This window comes from Mytilus trossulus, chromosome 11, assembly GCF_036588685.1.
Source record: "Mytilus trossulus isolate FHL-02 chromosome 11, PNRI_Mtr1.1.1.hap1, whole genome shotgun sequence".
Taxonomy (NCBI): Eukaryota; Metazoa; Mollusca; class Bivalvia; order Mytilida; family Mytilidae; genus Mytilus; species Mytilus trossulus.
The window spans coordinates 65,101,252-65,126,294 of NC_086383.1; the positions used below are offsets into that span (position 1 = coordinate 65,101,252).

A 25,043-nucleotide genomic window follows, 5' to 3' on the forward strand; every position below is an offset into this window, starting at 1 on the left:
GAGACTTTAATACAGATTAGGGGCTGGACACTGAGGGGGTCACTGGTTTCTCCCTGCTCCCGCTCCACTTCTCCTTTCTCACGCCCCTCTCTCCCTTCTCCCTCCATTTTCTCTCTCCCTTACCTTTCACGACATACATTTCATTAAAATCAATAAAACATTCAGGAAGATTGGCAATGCCATATATGAAAGTATATAACGACTATCCCCCTTTTAACATTTAGAACTTTCTCGTGTGAATGATTTCATCAATATGGATCATATCCATCAGGCGCGGATCCAGAGGGGGGTTCCGGGGGTTGGAACCCCCCCCTTTTTTTGGACGATCAATGCAATTGAATGGGGACATGTAATTAGAACCCCCACTTTGTCCTTGGTTCAGGACCCCCGGGGCCCCCTTTTTAAAATGTCTGGATCCGCCCCTGTCCATCCAGTTGTACAGGAGGATATGCGCTTAAAAGAGATACATTTATAGACAGATAGGGTGCAATATTGCTGCAACGTGATCAGACACATACAAATTCCCATCTAGGAGGGACATTCTAAAGCAACCTTATTTTCGATTTTTGACAAATTTTAATTGGGTATAGTCCTGTCAATACCAGGCCGGCAGTAAATCATACATGTTTGACCCCAGCTTTACTCTGAAGCACGCCGTTTCCCAAGGATTTTAGAAAACGATATCTTCTACTGGACATGAACAAAAGTGTTATTTCTAAAATGGTAAAAATCAGAATAAGTAAAAGCAAACTTTAAATAGAAGTTGGTAGATATACTAAAACATGCATCTTTAGAACAGAGAATTTGCCACGGTCCAATTTGCAAGGATGGAATGAAGATGAGTTCCATTTCCTCATTCAATGTAAAGTGTTAGAACTTAATAGAAATGTACTCTTTTGTAATTCAAGTGATGTATAGTTCCATCTTTTGTTGATGTGTGAACCAGATAAATTTACTTTAATTTAGGATAGACTATTGAACTTTAAAGAGTTGAAATATGATGAACGGATCATATGAAATTGTAAGACAAACTTCAGTACACAAAACATATCAAAGAAAACCAAAGAATGAACAACACGAACCTCATAAATAACTGGGGGCGCGCGATTTCATGTGTTTTGGAAGGGTGAGCGAAATTCGTTTCATGCCAGTGGCAGCTCCTGACCTTTCAAAAGGGGGACTAACTGCACAAAAGGGGAGCCCGTTCCAGCCATGTCTCAGTGTTTCTATATGCAATCAGTCACATTTTTCTTAAAAAGGGGGCGGGCACCCTGTCCCCTTAAAATTGCCTCTACGTACAGTCCCTGCTCATCTGTTTCTGAGTGTCTGTATGTTCATATCATATATGTAAAACATGTCAAGTAGTGCATATTCATGAAAAAGAAGATGTGGTTTGATTGCCAACGAGACAACTATCCACAAGAGACGAAATGCCACAGATATTAACAACTTTAGGTCACCATGCATGTGTATGTATACGTGATAAAAACAACAGTTCCATATACGAGGGTCTGGACCGGTAGTAATAAATGGTACACTATTCCACAGTGTTAATACTATTCTGTACGCTATCCGGAAGTCGCGATTTTCGAAGCGATGATTTCCAACTGGCTAACAGGACAGTTTTGCCTACGGTGACTTTTCTCATCATTTGTCTACTCCTATATCTATAAAGTGCTTTGAACATCTTCAAGTTATGTATAGCATCATAAATATGAGTAACTGCAACAAAAACATGCATTAGAAAATAAAATATACGTGTGCATTTCTTCAACTTGAAAGAAAAAAGTGAAATCGATTGACAATTTGGCTCTCGTAGTACATTTTCAAATAATCTTTCATTGAAAATATATGCATCAGTTTACAGTTAAATATATACTGTTTCGATATTCTTTTCGTATTTAAGCTGAATATTTGTATTTTCCATAAAAAAACATATGTTTTCCTTGAGGAACCCAAAATAAATTACTGTACGATCAGTCTAGAACTGACAGTATTCTAGAAGCGATTTCAGATTTTTTGACTGTATGACCAGTCGTGATTTGGGAAAAAAAATACAACGGCAATTTGAAGGTATATACGTGTCTAGGTGATATTATGAACTTTCCAGGGAACTGTAACGAGTAATTTCTTTCATCAGACAATACAAGTATATTTCTGATGATTTTTGTAGACGGCAAAATAATTGTACTTTTGTTCCGTATCGATCCGTCAGTCTTATTTAAAATCGAATGCCTAAAAAGCAATTATTATACATGATTCGCTTGTGGACTTTGTAATAGTGTATCGTTGCAGCAAAACTGGTTTAGCTATTACATTTTTAAAGACTATTTACACCGTCCACCGTTGACCAAGTGATGATATTAACATAAATCAAGCTTGTCTCTTTTAAAATTACAAAAATAATAAAGAAATTTTGAGTAGGGGGATTATTCATGTGTTACAATTTGGGTAAGTTTTTTTTGTTATGCCAAAATGGAGGTCAAGTTTGATATTGACGATTTTTACTATTTCTGATCATGAGGTTTACTTCTTGAAAGATTTAAAAATGGTGTTTCAAGTCGTGTCCGTTCGTTAACTCATGAATAGTTCATTCATACAACTTTTCAAACTTTACATGTAATATGTTGTTACTGATGATTACATGTAGGTCAAGTATGATATTGGTGATTTTCACATTCAACGTTCAAGAGAGATGGTTCTTGAAACATTGAAAAATGCAAGATATAAATAAATTTATAAAAATCTGGATTGCTGTCTTCCGAAAGGCTCTTGTTTTGATTTCCATTGAAAATCGGCTATGTTTTTTTAACTTCATTTTTCATTTACATCTGCCCCATTGAAGAAACAGTCAGGCTAAAAGTTGGTATTAGTAGACCCTGTGGAAAACTTAAGGATCGGGAAGGGAGGCACATCATTAATATCTAGTCCAGTGACTTTGTTACTTGAAAATTGTTTATGAGTTGTACATGTGAAGTTCAAATCAATATACATACTGTAATGCATTGAAGTAAACCACAGATATATTTCGTTTTCAGGATAATCCAATGACAGAGTTTTTCTGTTTTTATTGCACAAATGTACGGTCAAAGGTGATCAACTTTACAATAATAAATAATTTCGTCTTCTATGCAAATGAGTTTTTAATTTAATTTCTGGTACATTCAAAACATCATGCCTTCTTAATAATAATTTTTGAAGTGCTGTCTTTTTGAAACTTAACTTTGACTTCCTCTACATTACTTAAAGTATCTCTTTATCTTTCAAAGTGAATACAAAATTATTAGAAGATTTTATTTGATGTTTTCCATTTTTATCCTTTAATACCCTACTAACTGACTGTACAAATTGGCTAGCATATTTATCAAATAAAATTTTTAATGAAAACGTACCAAAAAGTTTATACTGATGCACTTATAATAAATTATTTGTTTAAAGGGAAAGTTTTGTTGTAGTGCAGGAAATAGGACAAGGTAGAATAATGGTTTGTACAAGTTATTATCTTTTTCTCAATAAAAATTGGACAAGTATTACTTTTACAATTGTATTCGTACAAATAATAACTTGTATGATGGCATCATACACGTCAGATAATGACGTGTGCAAAATGTTTGTACAAGTAATAACCTGTACAAAATAATAACATGTATACGACTTATACAACAAACCTTAATCTTATTTTAGCAACATTTAAACATTCTTATACTTAATGTAGTAAGTCGAGCACACCCTTTCAAACTAAAACATGTTTCATAAGTTTTCAGGATGTGAATTTATTGAAATATATTGGTGTTATTTAGAAAAATGAAACCTTCTAATGTATCGTAAATAACTTTGAAATCACCACTATAATACAGTGAAATAAAGACTGATCAAACAGTTTCAAAATATACAAGCGAGACTGATCGTACAGTGAGAAATTTAAACAAGTGTAGTTTTCTTATTTCTGGCTTCAAAGATCTGGTTGAAACTTTTACCACCACTTGAAATATACTTCATTTAGTCAATTAAGTCTGGTTTTCACGTTAATTTGTAAACTAAGAAGGTAAAAAGATTGTTTTAGGTTCACTGATTGATTTGCCTTGGTGATGCACTTGAAAATCTCATCAAATTTAAAATGTGATCCAAAAAGTTCTCGCTTCGAAAATCGCGACTTCCGGATAGCGTACAGAATAGTATCTAGTCTGTGTATTCTCTATCTTAAAAAGTTCATGTTGGTATTAAGACAACTTTATTTAATTACTGATGACAACTTAGAAATAAATATGCATTACATTACATCTGGGACTATTATACTTAAGTATGATAGTCCCAGATTACATATAACAGGATATGAAAAAAATGTATGTGTCGTTTTATTTAAGTGTGTTGAATGATAATAAAATTTGACTTTTTCATTTCCGACAATGTCATGCATGTTCTTATATACCGACCGAGCTGTCAGCTCGAGAGAAATGGGATATCATAACCCATGCGTTCTAAAATTATTGTTGATTTTGTAAATTTTTCAACATAGTGAGTATCATCATTTTGATTCGTTAACGATCTAAACCATTAAAAAGTTACATTTATCTTACGCATAACTACAATCTTTTCATTTACATTAACATTTAATCACAGATATGTTTATAAAATTATAGATATCTCTGATATAAAACTGATGTTTATCTCGGCGTCTTATATGTTATGAATTTGCGCAACACAGAATGTACATACATTGACAAATTATGATAACTGCCGAAAGCCGCTCTTGACAACATTAGACTAGTATTAGTAAAGGAAGAATGTACCCGCTCTCGGCAAAACTCTCAATTATAATCACTTGGTAAATCATTATATTTTGGCGGGTCCAACCGTTTTGTTCCTCATGTCAATCTTAGAATTTGTATTCTTTCTTGTTTTTCATTGTTTTGATTTAGATATGTTTTGATCAATAAGTATAATTCTCCAACTACTTGGACTTTATCTTAGATCGAGACATTTTGTTTCCTCCCGAGTGAACTCAAATATATATGACGGTTCCGACAACTTTAACAACGGCTAGTTCTGCTAAAATTCACAAACAAATAAATAACCTGCAGATACGGTACAGACAGACGGACGTCAGACCTACAAAAAAATCGACAGCTAGGGCATACAAAATGTCACTTCGTAATCAGAGTTGGATTTAGAGGGTTTTTTAGGGGGGCCACTTTTTGAGGGGGAAACTTGGTTGATTATATAGGGAATCATTGAAGCATGACTGGAGCGATCCCCCTCTTAGGCAGTCCGTGTGCCTTCCACTTATGAAAATTCCTGGATCCGTCACTCAGAATAATGACACCTCAGTACATTGAGTGTGAGGCAGATCTAAATGAAAGGCTTTCAGAGAGTCCGATGTTGTCACAGAATGAGTGATCATATACAAACTCTTCAGCGTCATACAAGTGAACGGTTTAGCTAGCTATAAAACCAGGTTCAATCCACAATTTTCTACATCAGAAAATGTCTGTTCCAAGCCAGGAATATGACAGTTGTTATCTATTCGTTTGATGTCCAGGCGCTGATCCACAAGGGGGAAGGTGATTCTGGGGGTTGGAACCGCTTTATTTGACGATCAAAGATTGTGTGGGGACATTTAGTTGGAAACACCCCCACCCCCTCTTTTTGTCCCGGGTTACGAGCACCTTTTTAAAATGGCTGCCGGATTCGCCCCTGATGTGTTTGAGCTTTTGATTTTGCCATTTAATTAGGGGCTTTCCATTTTGAAGTTTTCCCCGGAGTCCAGTATTTTTATGATTATCTTTTAGCATAGCTAGTAGCAAAAATGATTTATGAAATTTTGTATGCAAAGTTGCAAATTACCTGCAAGCTGCAGACCTAACCTTCATGTTGATTTGAGGCAGTGAGAAAAGGGGACCGTCCAATCGTTCCTTAGGGTTGTCAAAAATACAGCTTTAAGAACTCCCGCCAACTTTAACTTGCTATCTTTATATATTATTAAGAAAATGATTACATTCCTTGGTTTCTCAGTACTTATCAGACCTCGTATGATAATATTTAAGGTCAAACAACTACAAAGTCCATGACGCATGGTGGTTATTAAACATTTTAGGTTATGTTTGTTTTTCAAAATATTTTTCGCGGGGGAAGATATAACTCATTGACAAATAATCTTTTTTCAATTTACCACTTTGTGCATTTTTGTCCGTTTGTTATTTCATTCTTGGTTCCTAAATATATATATTATATATACATATATGATATAACCAGAATATAACATTTCTGTTGGACTGATTCGATCTAAATTTAGCCTTCCCACACGACGTATGATCAGACCACTTTTGTTCACCTCAGGAGACAAGCAAAACAAACAGATAACTACGCCAGTTAACACAGTTTGACACTTCAGTTTAGTTTATCATTTATATCAAATGCAGCAATGGGCGCTGATTTAACTCTCCATTTATTAATTGTGATTTTCTGTGGAAATTTGGTAAGTAAAATCATGACAATTTTTGATGTTTGGTCAATATGAACATGTGAACATGATATATGCCGTGCAGTTCATTTGACATATTTGACATATATCTTAAATATTTAATATATAAAGATATATAATACGACGAGGGGGGTATATAATAAGTTGGAACAAGAATATGGGTTAAATTGTAAGAGAAGAAAAATAGGGCGGAATACTTTGATATAATTTTATTTTATTTTTCGTCAGTTTTGCGGACACTATTTATGGTCATATGCGAACGTTTCCTCAACTGAGTTTTTTTAAAACATTATTTCAATTAATTTATGATTTGATGTAGTACTTGAAAGTGCAAATTATATGATTCATGAACATGTACCTATAGTTTATTAGCATTCAACAGAAACGGTATATATATGTTTCTAATTGATACTTATATAAATTCATGTTCTACAACACATGTTATTTTAATAAAATATATACCAATTATCACTTCAAAAATAAATCCTATTTGGAAATGTTTCAGGGATATTAACTTTTTAACTGGGAACCATACCTAAATTCGATGTTGGTTGGTAGAGTAGTAAAAGATGAAATCTAGTAATTTATGATTTTATTGTTAGGGGGTAAATAATCGTCATACCAATTAATGCTTCCGGGTGGGTATTTCTTGTCAACTTCCGGGGGGGGGGGGGGGGGGGGGTGGGTTCCTGGTTACATAACTATTTCATATAAGCATGTCAGTAATCCAATAGTTTCCATTCTTTAATTGTTCAGTAAATGTCATACGACACTACAAAGCAAATCAATGTAAGCATCATTGAAAAAAGGAGGGGTATTTTTTTTAAGTTGCTTGACTAGAGTTCAATATTATTATTAAAGTTAGAAAATAAAAGCAGACCACTTTCGAGTTCATCCGTCACCGGAAAAAACTCGTCAATTATACACGCCTTTATGACGTCATTTACCAGATCGAGGGGCTCGCCTGTATCCCTGCACTATTTACGTTCATCAAGCGTCTTAGTGATCGTCACTGTGTAGGATAAACTAGAAATAATGGTTGTTCTGTAGGTACTTAATGACAATTCCCTAATGACAGCAGTGCTGGTTGTCAATTTTGAGAATTCAATTTGCCGAATAATTCGTACAATATAGAATTATAGTTTTCCAACCACTCGCTCAACATTGGAATGGAAGTGACGACGCCCCTAAACGCACAAATGACGGTGATAAAGGCGCGTATAATTGACGAGTTTTTTCCGGTGACGGATGAACTCGAAAGTGGTCTATTGACCCTCAAAGATAATGGTCAATGTCTTCAGTAGTCGAGGGAAAAAAACGTAACGGCAAAGGAAGAAGACAAAAGCATTGGCGGATCCCGCGGGGGGGGGGGGGGGGGGGGGGGGAGGGGGGGTTCAGGTGGTTGAAACCCCCTTTTTGGACGATCAATGGATTTGAATGGGGACATGTAGCTGGACTCACCCCTTTCGTCCTCCCCTCGAAAGCAAAAACAACAATCAAACAAATCCAACTATAACATTTCTTAATATCTCCCCCGTTTTTAGTTCGAGATACATCGGACTACTACTTGTTATGCATGTATTCGCTTTGTCCATGCCACGAAGAAATCTGGCAAAAGGAAAAAGTCACAAAAATATTGTTTAAATAGCTTTCTTTTAGATACAGAAGTCCACAGTTTGACATAAAAGGACTGTTATTCTAACCTTGAACTAATAACTGTTAAAATACAAGTAGAGTGCACCTTGGTTGTAATCCTTGATCCTTGTTTGTGGTCGCCCAATGGGGGACCAGATTAGACAAGGTCAAAAACTAGGACTGATCTTTAGGACTAGTTCGAGAGAAAATGAACAACATAGAAAAGAAGAGACTTTTCCTCGTGTGTGCTGTCTTATTTACTTTGGTTGTCATGGTAATTAAAAACATAAAAGCTGCTGACATCGACATAAACAAATGCAATTTTAGTAGTTTGGCTACTTTCAAAAATTTAAGTTTGTATCTCATATAAAATAGTTCTGTTTCAATGATAAGAAAATAATTTTAGATCACTGTATATTCTTCATTTTAGAAGAAATTAGTTTTCATTATGTAGAGATTTTGTCAATTTAGACTTAAATGCGATTTTAATTGTGATATTCAGAGTAAGTAAGTACTAAGTATTTTTATTGGTTTGAAATCCAAAATTACACTGGATACCAAGACAATAGTATACAATACATACAAACATATATATCATACCAAATTCATACACATTGTATATTTATATAAGGAGGTGAATGATACCACAAAGTTATTTAGTACTTATTAATTGTACATTTCTAGAAATATACATGTCGCTTATAAATTTAACAATAATTCTAATTATATCAGTCTCACCACACATATAAAAAAAAATCTTGCTTCATTAGTCATATTTAAAAAAGATGGAACTATTTCACTAATTTTGGAAAACAATTGGTCACTAATTATATTTAGTTTTGTACATTTTTAAAGTGAAATGAAAGTCATCTTCTACTTCTATGAGACACAAAGGACTAATTCTTTCTTCTACAGGGGTTTTAGTGTGACGCCCTTGTTCAATTCTAGGAACACTATTATTAATGCGAGTTTTAGCAAAATGCCCTATTGCTTTTCTGTCTATTTTTAACAATAAATAGGTTTCCAATTTATAATTTTCTTTAAACTGTCTATATGTTCTCAGCTTATTACGACTCATGTACTGATTTATTATCACAAAATATATTTTCTTTCAATTAATTAAGATATCTATCATTAAGTTTGGTATGGTATGAGTTGCATATATATATACATGTATAATAAACGCCTTTTTGAAATAGTATCATGATTTTTCCAAACATGTGAAAAATTTAATGTAGCAAGTAACTGTTCAATCTGTTTAGCAAATCCATTGGTTAATTGCAGGTTTGAACAATATACATGATATACATTTTTAAGTAAACAATTGTTATTAGATTTTATTAAGAAGAAATCCTGTTTGATTCATATATGGAAAAAAAAATCAAAATGTGAGTTTTAATTATTGCGATTATAATGGTCAGTGGCAGATCCAGAACTTTTCCTAAAGGGGGGGGGGGGGGGGTGCTTACTGATATAAGGGGGTCGCTCCAGTCATGCTTCAATGATTCCCTATATAATCAGCCAAATTTTTCCCACGAAAGGAGTGGCCTGGGTCCCCCCCCCTGGATCCGCCTATGAAAATGTTGCATTTTTCGCAATAATGAAAATGTTGCCTTATTTTTATTTCTGAATTTACAGTAACAATATCTACCTTTCAGTGCACATGTGTGTACCATACATTTTAATCTATTTCAGAAAAGTATAAGAAATATCTACATTATATTTATTTAGTTTCCATCTTCCTTGACATTTGTGATTGCCTAGTATAATATTATATAATGTTTTAACATGATTTATCATGTTAAACTATGTAAATAATATATGAGGGTTGTAAATGGGGTACCTCATAATTGACAAATGACAGTAAAATATTTACTAAAATAACTTTAACAATAAATACTTAACTAATCATTTTTATGTGAATAAAAGTAAAATCACAAAAATACTGAACTCCAAGGAAAATCAAATGGCAAAATCAAATGATAAAACACATCAAATGGACTGTATTTATTACTAGCTGAACAACTGTCATATTCCTGACTTGGAAAAGGCATTTTCAAATGTAGAAAATTGTGGATTAAACCTGGTTTTATAGCTCTTAACCTCTCACTTGTATGACAGAATTATCAAATTCCATTCTTTCCAAATGGTATTAAGCTACAGAACTAGATTTGATAAATGAAGACAAAAAATTAAGGTCCATTTGATGTTTGTTTAAAACTTCTTTATTAGCTGTTTATATTTGTAGGTGGTTGCCAAAGATGGACAATGTTCAATGTACGGAGATTGTGGGCCAGCCGAAGCAGGGTCCTCTAAACATCTCAATTGTAAATATAACGGACCAGCAAAACCCCTTACAGATCCAGATGGACTCAAAATCCTTGAGACATATTGTCCTGAATTAGTTACAGGTAAATATCTGAAAAACCTTAAAAAACCATGACAGGTCCATATGGACTGTAAATCTGTCAAGACATATTGTCCTGAATTAGTAACAGGTAAATATCTGAAAAACCTTAAAAAACCATGACAGGTCCATATGGACTGTAAATCTTGCAAGACATATTGTCCTGAATTAGTTACAGGTAAATATCTGAAAAACCTTAAAAAACCATGACAGGTCCATATGGACTGTAAATCTGTCAAGACATATTGTCCTGAATTAGTAACAGGTAAATATCTGAAAAACCTTAAAAAACCATGACAGGTCCATATGGACTGTAAATCTGTCAAGACATATTGTCCTGAATTAGTAACGAGTAAAAAACAGAAAAACCTTTAGAAATCCATGACAGATCCAAGTGGACCAAAAATCCTTGAGACATATGGTCCTGAATTAGTTACAGGTAAATATCAAGAACCTCAAGAAATTCATGACAGATCCATGTGGACTGTAAATCTGTCAACACATATTGTCCTGAATTAGTAACAGGTAAATATCAAGAACCTTAAGAAATCCATGACAGATCTCAGTGGACTAAAAATCCTTGAGACTTATTGTCCTGAATTAGTAACGAGTAAAAAACAGAAAAACCTTAAGAAACCCATGACCGATCCATGTGGACCAAAAATCCTTGAGACATATGGTCCTAAATAAGTAACAGGTAAATATCAATCAATTGAAAATTTCATGACAGAAAAAGTGGACCAAAAATCCTTGAGACATATGGTCCTAAATAAGTAACAGGTAAATATCAATAAATTGAAAATTTCATGACAGACCCAAGTGGACTGTAATTCCTTGAGACATATTGTCCTGAATTAAGTAAGTGATAAATATCAAGAACCTTAAGAAATCCATGACAGATCCAAGTGGACTGTAAATCTGTCAAGACATTTTTAAATCAAACCATATACTGTGGATTCAATATTATTCATGGGCTACCAGTTTTCTTGGATTTTGTTTGTATAGGTAAACCACAAAGTAAACTGTTCAAAGAAGTACACATTTACTTTTATAAAGTTTGTATGCAGATTTGACAAAACCACGAAATGAAATATACATGATTTTTTTTCTTAAGGTGGTACCCAACACTTTCACTAAAATTAATTTGGCTCGTTTAATTTTCATAAAACTTTGTCACAGTATTTAATTTGATCCTTCAACAAAAATATAAAAAAAATATTTTTTTTTAACCAACCATTTTGTCAGAAAATTACACTGGTTATATAGCTTTTTGACAAACACTAATTTTGATCATTGAGAAGCTTTTAATATTCCTTTTCCAACACAACGTAATCAAAATGTTTAGCTGACTTTACAGAGTTGTCTCCCTGTAGTGTTACATGTAGGTACCACCTTAAATCCACAAATATTGGTATCACAAAAATCATGAAAATATATGAATCCACAGTATGCAAAATGAGATATTGTTTGGAAAATTTTATTTCAAAAGAAATATTATATAGCAAGACAAACATGTATGTGATAAATACTTATGTCCATACACTGTATCAGACTGAGTTAAAAATATAGCTCTGCAAGCCAAAAATGATACAGGATTTTAAGGACACTGAAAGATATTTGAAGAACTCCATCAGGAAATATGATTATGTAAATGGCTCTTTAAAAAGAAGGGATTTAAGTTATTAAAAGACTCCCAAAAATATGGAGAGCTTTTACATATATTTATAGGGCGGAAATTCAAATAAAATTTCGTAACCAGACAAGAAAATAATTGACTAGTTTTACGACAAACTCGTAAGTTGTTCATTTGTATGATAAAGAAATCTTATATTTACATAACACCATAACATCGAGATATTAGGACCTTAAGTCGGTCAGGTGACCTTAAACTAAGTTTGCTTTATATGATAAGGACAAGAAGTAGTGCAACATTTATCAATGAATACCAAAGAGTTGTGTGTAAAGTGAAATGAGTGTATTACAAATTTTTAACATTTAATTTGTTCCAGACGAATTCAAAACACTAGCTATTTTAGTTTCTTCCATTTAAAATTCATTTTAATTGAATATGGCCAGTGTCAAAACACTAGCTATTTCAGTTTCTTCAATTTAAAATTCATTTTCGTTGCATATGTATGGCCAGGGTTGTTTAATTTGTTGGTTTACAGATTTTTTTATTTACAAATAAATTAAAGTCAACTCGGTCAGTAAAAGAAATTTATAAAAAAAATCATACAAGACATAAATATGTATCTACAGAAATGTATCTTCATTTGTCTTACAATTATATTGAATAAAAAAGCATTTAATGAACTTCATTTTTCTTTTTTGGAAAATCAGAAGAAAAAAATTGCATCAGCAGATCTGTTAACCAAAATTTATAACTAATATATAATACGTCCTTGTGTTAACCAACAGATTAAAACTCTGGCCTAACATGCCTAAGGTGACAAATCAACAAGTTTTTCACAAAATCAAAGCATTTATGTATTTTTGTGATGGTAATTGAATTACTTAAATGAATCTTGAATAGTGTTTTCTGATACCTTATATATATTATTTATGTGTATCATGTTATGATCTGAAGTAAATAAATAGTACCAAGTACAAATAGAATTATAACAGCACTTTTTTTTATTAGATGAAAATTCCAATTCAGGCCACAATTAAAAATATTTTGGTTTGCCCAAACCCTACCCAAAGGTTGAGACAGTGGGTAGGTAGGAAGGCATTTTCTTTTTTTTTTTCAAAGAGAGAAATTGAAGTATCGGGTCTATCTGATTAAAAAAAAAACTCCTTCAAATCAGGACAATAAAAGAATTTGAGTGGCAGCTTTTTTCTGGGTAGGTAGCGTTTGGGCAAACAAACCTATTCTTTTTTATGGCCTCAACATGTCACCTGATAGTTGACCAACAGGTTTTTTCTTAGACATCTAAGATTATGCAGTACACTACATGATCATTTACATTGTTTTTAGCTTTTGATTTCAAACAGCCATGTTTACAAAAAAAAGTATATATATGCATATATTATAGATTACAATATTCAACAATAATAAGTGCCACCTGTAAATGAATGGAATGAAAAATGGATGTAGCTTAACAATAATTATTTGTATTTTGTCCAGTGTGATCACATATGATATGATCGACAACATTTGTGCTTAGTTTTTGATGACTTATCAATGAAAACATTTGTGTTCCCTTGAGACATCACATGAACTATTTTTGTATTTTCATTAAATAATTTTATTCTCATTATATTTTTTTGTTTTTTTGTAATTTCAACCAGAACCTATTTTTGTATTTTGATGAAATAAAGTGACCAAAAGGGGCTTTGAATATTCAGTGTGCAGTCTCTTATTTAACTCACTGTATTTACAAAAGTAGATATGCAGCAGTTACTAATATTTCAATTTGTTTTTTTAGGAAACAATACTTTAACCTGTTGTGACACTACCCAATTCTGTACACTAATTATTTTTGTATTTTCATTAAGAAAAAATGACCAAAAGGGGCTTTGAATATGAAGTGTACATTATCTTATTTGACTAAATAGATATATGAAGATGTGGTGTGAGTGCCAATGAGACAACTCTCCATCCAAATAACAATTTTAAAAAAGTAAACCATTATAATTAAGTCAATGTATTTTTAAAAGAAGATATGAATTAAGCAGAAATACTTATATATATTTTTTTTTCTTTAGGAAATAATACGTTAACATGTTGTGATACTACCCAACTCCGTACACTACAGGCTAATTTAGGAGTACCCCAGCAGATGTTATTAAGATGTCCGTCTTGCTTCCGTAACTTTCTAAATCTCTACTGTTACACGACATGTAGTCCAAACCAAAATAACTACGTCACAATTGATGACGTAAGGCCTGATATACCGACTGGTAAAAAAGAAGCCGCAGTGGCCACCCATTATTATATCTCAGAAAATTTTGCCAACGGTATGTTTAATTCTTGTAAAGATGTTCAAATGCCAAGTGCCAATCAAAAAGCATTGAATATTTTATGTGGACATACTGCAGCTGAGTGCACACCTCAGAAATGGCTGGATTTCATGGGGGATACATCAAATGGACAAACACCATTCAGAATCACCTTTATTATCGGAAACAGTGCCACACCCCCTCCAGGAACGAACATAACCTTACATCCAATGGATACCATGACATCTAAATGTAGTGAAAGAGCTTTCAACAAATCGGCATGTAGCTGTCAGGATTGCGCAGCATCATGTGCACCAATTCCATCCCCGCCACCAACAGAAATTGAATCAACTATATTGGGTTTGGATACTTGGTATTTTGTAATGGGATTATTATACATAGTATTTCTAATAGTTTTTTTCACGTCATACCTTGTTAGTTACTTTCTTTGTGAACCACAACAGGAACAAAACTCCTTTACAACAGTTTATCAAAATGGTATCCATGGTAATGGTACAACAAACATGAATGGTTCTCACTCAGAAAAAAATCATCACCAAACAAAATATAATTCTGAGGCCATTGTTCAACTGTCGGATATAAGTTTTATGGAAAAGCTTGGAGCAGCAATGGAGCGAATGTTACAAAGGACATTTACTAGATGGGGTGCCTGTTGTGCTAGACATCCAGTTCTAGTAATAGTGCTTGGAGTTATCATTGCTGGAGCCCTGTCTGCTGGTATTGCTTTGTTCAAGGTTACAACCAATCCAGTAGAACTTTGGTCATCCAGTAATAGTAGAGCCAGACAGGAGAAAGATTACTTTGATTCACATTTTGGGTAAGGTTTTATTTTATTCAAATTTTGGCTGAATTTTCTTTGATTCACATTTTTCTCATTTCCGTTAACATGCTGTACATGTGGGTATTATTACTGTGGATTCATTGTAATAAATTTCTGTGGATTCCAATTTTGTGGATTGAGGATTTATTTTTTATTTTTCTGGATATATAGTTTCTTCAACTGTTTTGCCAAAGATTGCGTAAAAGCTAAAATAGTCTGTATTAAATGTGTGTATCATTAAAAAAATAACAAATTTGGGGTTCATTTATTATACTCATCAAAACTCATGATTTTTGTTTTCCATGAATAATTGTTAAAATTGAGAATGGCAATGGGGAATGTGTCAAAGAGACAACAACCTGTCCATAGAATAGATAACAGCAGAAGGTCACCACCAGATCTTCAATGCAGGGAGAAATTCCTGCACCCAGAGGCATCCTTCAGCTGGCTCTTAAACAAATATACATATAATACCATTTTATGAAAGATATGCAAACTGATTTCTTGTTTTTTTTAATGTTGTAGAAATTATGGAACCAATGCATGCATACAATATATTTACTAAACAGATGTATTACCATCTCTAACATATTATGACAAATAATATTTTATTAAATGGAATTTTGCTTTCAAGCTATTTAACTTAAGTTTGTTGCCAATGTTTACTGGATTGTAACATTGTTAAACAATCAACACATTAGCACATGGAACACATGACAAATAAGTGAATTGACAATGCCATGATTTTTATGCCCCACTTAGGATAGTAGAATAGCATTATATGTTTTCTGGTCTGAGCATCCATACCCGCTTCCGTCCAACTGTCATGATTCAGGTTAAAGTTTTTGGTCAAGGTAGTTTTGGATGAAGTTGAAGTCCAATCAACTTTAAACTTATTATAATGTTCCCTATGATATGATCTTTCTAATTTTAATGCCAAATTAAAGGTTTTCCCCCATTTTCACGGTCCATTAAACATAGAAAATGATAGTGTGGATGGGGCGCTCGTATACCTGGGACACATTCTTGTTTCATCATGGTTTTTCTTGTGCACTTAAGGTGTGCTATGCCCTTGCTAAGGATATTATAAGAGTGAAGTAAAAAGAGGTGAAAATTAAAAGATATATTTTTATGCCCAACCTACAATAGTAGAGGGGCATTATGTTTTCTGCTCTGTGCGTCCGTTCGTCTGTTCTTCTGTTCGTTCGTTCGTCTGTTCGTCCGTCAGTCTGTCTCAGGGATGGCAAAAACCCGGATTTTAAGAGTATTGCCCAGCCCAGTGGGAAATACTGGGAAAACCCGGGTTTTACTGGGTTTTAGTGGGTAATACTGGGCAATACTGGGTAATATAAAATAATAGTCTGAATTTTAAAGAGGATTCAGTGATCAAACACAAATTTATACATTCAAGATAACCTTTTTTGTTTGTCTGGATTGGTAAAACTGTAAATCATAAAGCAAAAAACTTTTTTTTAAATAAATATAACTCCTATTAAGAATTAACAATAACATGTAAGAAAAATTACATTTAAATAATGTATATATATGTACTGTCAATAATTAGTAAGTAATTATTCTGATTAGAATGCAGATTTGTTTATGTAACAATAATAAGCCCTTTCAATTTTATAAGTGTTAATGGCATGGGCACAGGACGTTTGCGCTTTTTTACCTGTAAAACGATAGGACATTTGCGCTTTTAATTTTGATTCACCTGTATTAAATTGACCGGACATTTGCGCTTTTTACCTAAAGTGGTCTACCTGTAATCTTAATGAGAAGTAATCATTAAGTTAAAAAAAATAACTTATATTTGTCATTATAGTTAGTTCACATTTACACAGTCTTGAACATGGAGTTTAAAGTTATAGAGACTAGTAAATGAAAAAAATGTTTATGATTAGGTACATTAATGAACAGGCTCCCCAAACAAGAATTGAGAAGTAGAAACTCGATCATTTATTTAAGTACCAATCAGGACAGATAACAAGAGCAAGATTTGTTCACTCATTGGGCTTCGAATATCAAGCTATAACTGACCTGTAATTGTGATGACAGTACATGCATGGTTTTATTTCATAAGAATGTGTACTTTTAGCTGTACATAAACTTTTAAACAAATATCAACAATATGACATGTTTGTGCTATGAAATGATTTTTAAACTTTTAACCATAAAGAATGACTTTAACTCTGCCCGGTCAAACCTGCCGGTCCCAAGCCCGGATAAAAGAAAAGGGAAGTCATAGATATATATATATAAAAAAAGCGCAAATGTCCTATGTGAAAAGCGCAAATGTCCATTTTTAAAAAGCGCAAATGTCCTATGTTTTGAAGCGCAAGTGTCCACAAAAAAAAGCGCAAATGTCCTATGAAAAAGCGCAAATGTCCCGTGCCGAATGGCATGACCCTTAGGGTGTTTATTTGGCAATATGACAAATGTATGAATATATAATATTTAAATTAACAATTCACTTAAACATTGCAATGTATTTTTTTTTTAAAGTATGGATTATTGAAACAATGCTTGGTAATTAACAAGGTTTCCTTAAATGTGCAAATCTTGTATTCTGGCTACATAGAAGGAATGAAATTGAATTTTTCATCCTTTTAGAAATGACGGTCTATGGATATCTGTATAAAAAGTATATATTTAGCTGTAATACTATGTAACTACACCAAGACATAACTATTTTATATTAAAATAAGTTTAAAAAATCATATTGCCCAGTAATGCCCAGTATTCCACATTTCTGGGAGTATTGCCCAGCCCGGGAAAACCCGGGTTTTCCCACCCGGGAATTCCCGGGCGGGTAATACTTTGCCAACCCTGGTCTGTCTGTTGGTCTGTCTGTCCCGCTACAGGTTAAAGTTTTTGGTCAATGTAGTTTTTGATGAAGTTGAAGTCCAATTAACTTGAAACTTAGTATACATGTGCCCTATGATATGATCTTTCTAATTTAAATGCCAAGTTAGAGTTTTGACCCTAATTTTACGGTTCACTGAACATAGAAAATGATAGTGCAAATTTAAGGTTAAAGTTTTTGGTCAAGGTAGTTTTTAATAAAGTAGAAGTCCAATCAACTTGAAACTTAGTATACATGTTCCCTTTGATAAGATCATTCTAATTTTAATGCCAAATTAGAGAATTTGTTCCAATTTCACGGTCCATTAAACATAGAAAATGATAGTGAGAGTGGGGTATCCATGTACTGCGGACACATTCTTGTTTATATCTTGTATTTGAGACCATATTTTAGAATAGAATAGTTAGTCATAACTTTCTTATATTATCATTAATGGTTTCCCTCTTAGACATGTGCTGTGGGTTGCCCAAAAGTTTAACAAGATTTATTAGTAAAAAAGGGAGATAACTTTAAAAATATTTTACATTTTGTATTTTAGACCATTTTACAGAATAGAACAGTTAGTGATTACCAGACCAAACAACCATACAAAATACAGACATCCTCTACCTCCGCCTGCTCCATCATCAGCTTACATAGACTACAGTAACCTCTTTGATAAAGAATTCTTACATATGGTAATATAATAAAAATAAAGATTTTTTTTGTTGAAAAATTGCAATAGGATTGGTGTTTCAAAAAATAAAAACTTGCATTTTAAATCATCAGCTTATGTTGACTAATTTATACAGTAATCTGTTTTCTTACATGTACTACATGATATAGTAACATTTTGAAAATTAAACTAATTCAAATTAGTTAATTTTAAATCGATTACAATTATATGTGAATGCAGCACTAGTGGTACGATGTCTGGTCCATATTCTCAATGGTCATGCAGGTCAAATTTAATGACCATAAATAATAAAAATATATAAAGTCATAACCTGGAAATGGGAGATAACTTTTGAATTATATTAAATATATTTTGTATTTAAGTTCTTGAAAATGCAAAACAAAATAATATTCAAAAATATTCAATTGCAAGAAATGGTAGATAACTCATGGATTTTGTTAATAAGTTTTTTTTTTAATTCAAGCCCAAGAAATATAATACAGGCAAAAAATGAGAGTTTACTCTTGGAGTTTTAATAAATCTTATTTTCATTTAAGTTTTAGAAAATATAATACAAGAATGTTTCTAATGCAAGAAATGGGAGTCATGCAAATTTTAAAAGTATGATACATTTTTATTTTCATTCAAGTTCAAGAAATATAATTAATGCAAGAATCTTTCAGATGCAAAAAATAGGGGTTATTACTCTTGGAGTTAAAATATTTTTTTATTTTCATATGTCAGATTCAAGAAAAAAGGGGAGATAACTTATGGAATAATAATAAATAATTTTTCATTAGCTTCTAGATATGCAGCTTGAGATTGAGGCTTTGACAGCAACCTTTAACAACAAGACAGTCAAATTAGAAGACATCTGCTTTAAACCATTAGCTCCTGACAATAATAATTGTGCAACACAGAGTGTGTTAGAATACTGGCAGAAGAACCATACCACCCTTGACAAAGTTATTATGGATGAGTGGGGATCTACCGTAATGGCAGATTTTATTGACCATTTTGAATATTGCGTGAGGTGAGTGGCGAAATATAAAAACCCTTGATAAAGTTATCATGGATGAGTGGGGATCTACCGTAATGGCAGATTTTATTGACCATTTTGAATATTGTGTGAGGTGAGTGGCAAAACATAAAAACCCTTCATAAAGTTATCATGGATGAGTGGGGATCTACCGTAATGGCAGATTTTATTGACCATTTTGAATATTGTGTGAGGTGAGTGGCAAAACATAAAAACCCTTCATAAAGTTATCATGGATGAGTGGGGATCTACCGTAATGGCAGATTTTATTGACCATTTTGAATTTTGCGTGAGGTGAGTGGCAAAACATAAAAACCCTTCATAAAGTTATCATGGATGAGTGGGGATCTACCGTAATGGCAGATTTTATTGACCATTTTGAATATTGCGTGAGGTGAGTGGCAAAACATAAAAACCCTTCATAAAGTTATCATGGATGAGTGGGGATCTACCGTAATGGCAGATTTTATTCACCATTTTGAATATTGTGTGAGGTAAGTGACAAAACATAAAAACCCTTCATAAAGTTATCATGGATGATTGGGGATCTACCGTAATGGCAGATTTTATTGACCATTTTGAATATTGCGTGAGGTGAGTGGCAAAACATAAAAACCCTTCATAAAGTTATCATGGATGAGTAGAGATCTACCGTAATGGCAGATTTTATAGACCATTTTGAATATTGCGTGAGGTGAGTGGCAAAACATAAAAACCCTTCATAAAGTTATCATGGATGAGTGGGGATCTACCGTAATGGCAGATTTTATAGATCATTTTGAATATTACGTGAGGTCAGTGGCAAAACATAAAAACCCTTCATAAAGTTATCATGGATGAGTGGGGATCTACCGTAATGGCAGATTTTATTGACCATTTTGAATATTGCGTGAGGTGAGTGGCAAATATAAAAACCCTTCATAAAGTTATCATGGATGAGTGGGGATCTACCATAATGGCAGATTTTATTGACCATTTTGAATATTGTGTGAGGTGAGTGGCAAAACATAAAAACCCTTCATAAAGTTATCATGGATGAGTGGGGATCTACCGTAATGGCAGATTTTATTGACCATTTTGAATATTGCGTGAGGTGAGTGGCGAAACATAAAAACCCTTCATAAAGTTATCATAGATGAGTGGGGGTTTACCGTAATGGCAGATTTTATTGACCATTTTGAATATTGCGTGAGATGAGTGGCAAAACATAAAAACCCTTCATAAAGTTATCATAGATGAGTGGGGGTTTACCGTAATGGCAGATTTTATTGACCATTTTGAATATTGCGTGAGGTGAGTGGCAAAACATAAAAACCCTTCATAAAGTTATAATGGATGAGTGGGGATCTACCATAATGGCAGATTTTATAGACCATTTTGAATATTGTGTGAGGTGAGTGGCAAAACATAAAAACCCTTCATAAAGTTATCATGGATGAGTGGGGATCTACCGTAATGGCAGATTTTATTGACCATTTTGAATATTGTGTGAGGTGAGTGGCAAAACATAAAAACCCTTCATAAAGTTATCATGGATGAGTGGGGATCTACCGTAATGGCAGATTTTATTGACCATTTTGAATATTGCGTGAGGTGAGTGGCAAAACATAAAAACCCTTCATAAGGTTATTATGGATGAGTGGGGATCTACCATAATGGCAGATTTTATTGACCATTTTGAATATTGCGTGAGGTGGGTGGCAAAACATAAAAACCCTTCATAAAGTTATTATGGATGAGTGGGGATCTACCATAATGGCAGATTTTATAGACCATTTTGAATATTGCGTAAGGTGAGTGGCAAAACATAAAAACCCTTCATAAAGTTATCATGGATGAGTGGGGATCTACCGTAATGGCAGATTTTATAGACCGTTTTGAATATTGCGTGAGGTGAGTGGCAAAACATAAAAACCCTTCATAAAGTTATCATGGATGAGTGGGGATCTACCGTAATGGCAGATTTTATAGACCGTTTTGAATATTGCGTGAGGTGAGTGGCAAAACATAAAAACCCTTGATAAAGTTATCATGGATGAGTGGGGATCTACCGTAATGGCAGATTTTATTGACCATTTTGAATATTGTGTGAGGTAAGTGGCAAAACATAAAAACCCTTCATAAAATTATCATGGATGAGTGGGGATCTACCGTAATGGCAGATTTTATAGACCGTTTTGAATATTGCGTGAGGTGAGTGGCAAAACATAAAAACCCTTCATAAAGTTATTATGGATGAGTGGGGATCTACCGTAATGGCAGATTTTATTGACCATTTTGAATATTGCGTGAGGTGGGTGGCAAAACATAAAAACCCTTCATAAAGTTATTATGGATGAGTGGGGATCTACCATAATGGCAGATTTTATAGACCATTTTGAATATTGCGTAAGGTGAGTGGCAAAACATAAAAACCCTTCATAAAGTTATCATGGATGAGTGGGGATCTACCGTAATGGCAGATTTTATAGACCATTTTGAATATTGCGTGAGGTGAGTGGCAAAACATAGAACCTTTCATAAAATTATCATGGATGAGTGGGGATCTACCGTAATGGCAGATTTATAGACCATTTTGAATATTGCGTGAGGTGAGTGGCAAAACATAAAAACCCTTCATAAAGTTATTATGGATGAGTGGGGATCTACCGTAATGGCAGATTTTATTGACCATTTTGAATATTGCGTGAGGTGAGTGGCAAAACATAAAAACCCTTCATAAAGTTATCATGGATGAGTGGGGATCTACCGTAATGGCAGATTTTATTGACCATTTTGAATATTGCGTGAGGTGAGAGGCAAAACATAAAAACCCTTCATAAAGTTATCATGGATGAGTGGGGATCTACCGTAATGGCAGATTTTATTGACCATTTTGAATATTGTGTGAGGTGAGTGGCAAAACATAAAAACCCTTCATAAAGTTATCATGGATGAGTGGGGATCTACCGTAATGGCAGATTTTATTGACCATTTTGAATATTGCGTGAGGTGAGTGGCAAAACATAAAAACCCTTCATAAGGTTATTATGGATGAGTGGGGATCTACCATAATGGCAGATTTTATTGACCATTTTGAATATTGCGTGAGGTGGGTGGCAAAACATAAAAACCCTTCATAAAGTTATTATGGATGAGTGGGGATCTACCATAATGGCAGATTTTATAGACCATTTTGAATATTGCGTAAGGTGAGTGGCAAAACATAAAAACCCTTCATAAAGTTATCATGGATGAGTGGGGATCTACCGTAATGGCAGATTTTATAGACCGTTTTGAATATTGCGTGAGGTGAGTGGCAAAACATAAAAACCCTTGATAAAGTTATCATGGATGAGTGGGGATCTACCGTAATGGCAGATTTTATTGACCATTTTGAATATTGTGTGAGGTAAGTGGCAAAACATAAAAACCCTTCATAAAATTATCATGGATGAGTGGGGATCTACCGTAATGGCAGATTTTATAGACCGTTTTGAATATTGCGTGAGGTGAGTGGCAAAACATAAAAACCCTTCATAAAGTTATTATGGATGAGTGGGGATCTACCGTAATGGCAGATTTTATTGACCATTTTGAATATTGCGTGAGGTGGGTGGCAAAACATAAAAACCCTTCATAAAGTTATTATGGATGAGTGGGGATCTACCATAATGGCAGATTTTATAGACCATTTTGAATATTGCGTAAGGTGAGTGGCAAAACATAAAAACCCTTCATAAAGTTATCATGGATGAGTGGGGATCTACCGTAATGGCAGATTTTATAGACCATTTTGAATATTGCGTGAGGTGAGTGGCAAAACATAGAACCTTTCATAAAATTATCATGGATGAGTGGGGATCTACCGTAATGGCAGATTTATAGACCATTTTGAATATTGCGTGAGGTGAGTGGCAAAACATAAAAACCCTTCATAAAGTTATCATGGATGAGTGGGGATCTACCGTAATGGCAGATTTTATTGACCATTTTGAATATTGCGTGAGGTGAGTGGCAAAACATAAAAACCCTTCATAAAGTTATCATGGATGAGTGGGGATCTACCGTAATGGCAGATTTTATTGACCATTTTGAATATTGCGTGAGGTGAGAGGCAAAACATAAAAACCCTTCATAAAGTTATCATGGATGAGTGGGGATCTACCGTAATGGCAGATTTTATTGACCATTTTGAATATTGAGTGAGGTGGGTGGCAAAACATAAAAACCCTTCATAAAGTTATAATGGATGAGTGGGGATCTACCATAATGGCAGATTTTATAGACCGTTTTGAATTTTGCGTGAGGTGAGTGGCAAAACATAAAAACCCTTCATAAAGTTATCATGGATGAGTGGGGATCTACCGTAATGGCAGATTTTATTGACCATTTTGAATATTGCGTGAGGTGAGAGGCAAAACATAAAAACCCTTCATAAAGTTATCATGGATGAGTGGGGATCTACCGTAATGGCAGATTTTATTGACCATTTTGAATATTGAGTGAGGTGGGTGGCAAAACATAAAAACCCTTCATAAAGTTATAATGGATGAGTGGGGATCTACCGAAATGGCAGATTTTATAGACCATTTTGAATATTGTGTGAGGTGAGTGGCAAAACATAAAAACCCTTCATAAAGTTATAATGGATGAGTGGGGATCTACCATAATGGCAGATTTTATAGACCGTTTTGAATTTTGCGTGAGGTGAGTGGCAAAACATAAAAACCCTTCATAAAGTTATTATGGATGAGTGGGGATCTACCGTAATGGCAGATTTTATTGACCATTTTGAATATTGCGTGAGGTGGGTGGCAAAACATAAAAACCCTTCATAAAATTATCATGGATGAGTGGGGATCTACCGTAATGGCAGATTTTATTGACCATTTTGAATATTGCGTGAGGTGAGTGGCAAAACATAAAAACCCTTCATAAAGTTATAATGGATGAGTGGGGATCTACCATAATGGCAGATTTTATAGACCGTTTTGAATTTTGCGTGAGGTGAGTGGCAAAACATAAAAACCCTTCATAAAGTTATTATGGATGAGTGGGGATCTACCGTAATGGCAGATTTTATAGACCATTTTGAATATTGCGTGAGGTGAGTGGCAAAACATAAAATCCCTTGATAAAGTTATCATGGATGAGTGGGGATCTACCGTAATGGCAGATTTTATTGACCATTTTGA

At 33.7% G+C, this 25,043-nt stretch overlaps 1 protein-coding gene across 1 annotated transcript in view; it reads left to right on the top strand.

Moving 5' to 3' along the window:
* The first annotated feature begins 8,260 nt into the window (after positions 1-8,260).
* Positions 8,261-25,043, top strand: part of LOC134691420 (NPC intracellular cholesterol transporter 1-like) — a 37,647-nt gene continuing 20,864 nt past the window's right edge. Inside the window, exons 1-5 of the mRNA XM_063551943.1 lie at positions 8,261-8,390; positions 10,365-10,527; positions 14,232-15,303; positions 18,711-18,849; positions 19,628-19,860. Coding sequence (XP_063408013.1) covers positions 8,325-8,390; positions 10,365-10,527; positions 14,232-15,303; positions 18,711-18,849; positions 19,628-19,860 — 1,673 coding nt within the window. The 5' untranslated portion in view covers positions 8,261-8,324. The remainder of the gene's footprint in view (positions 8,391-10,364; positions 10,528-14,231; positions 15,304-18,710; positions 18,850-19,627; positions 19,861-25,043) is intronic.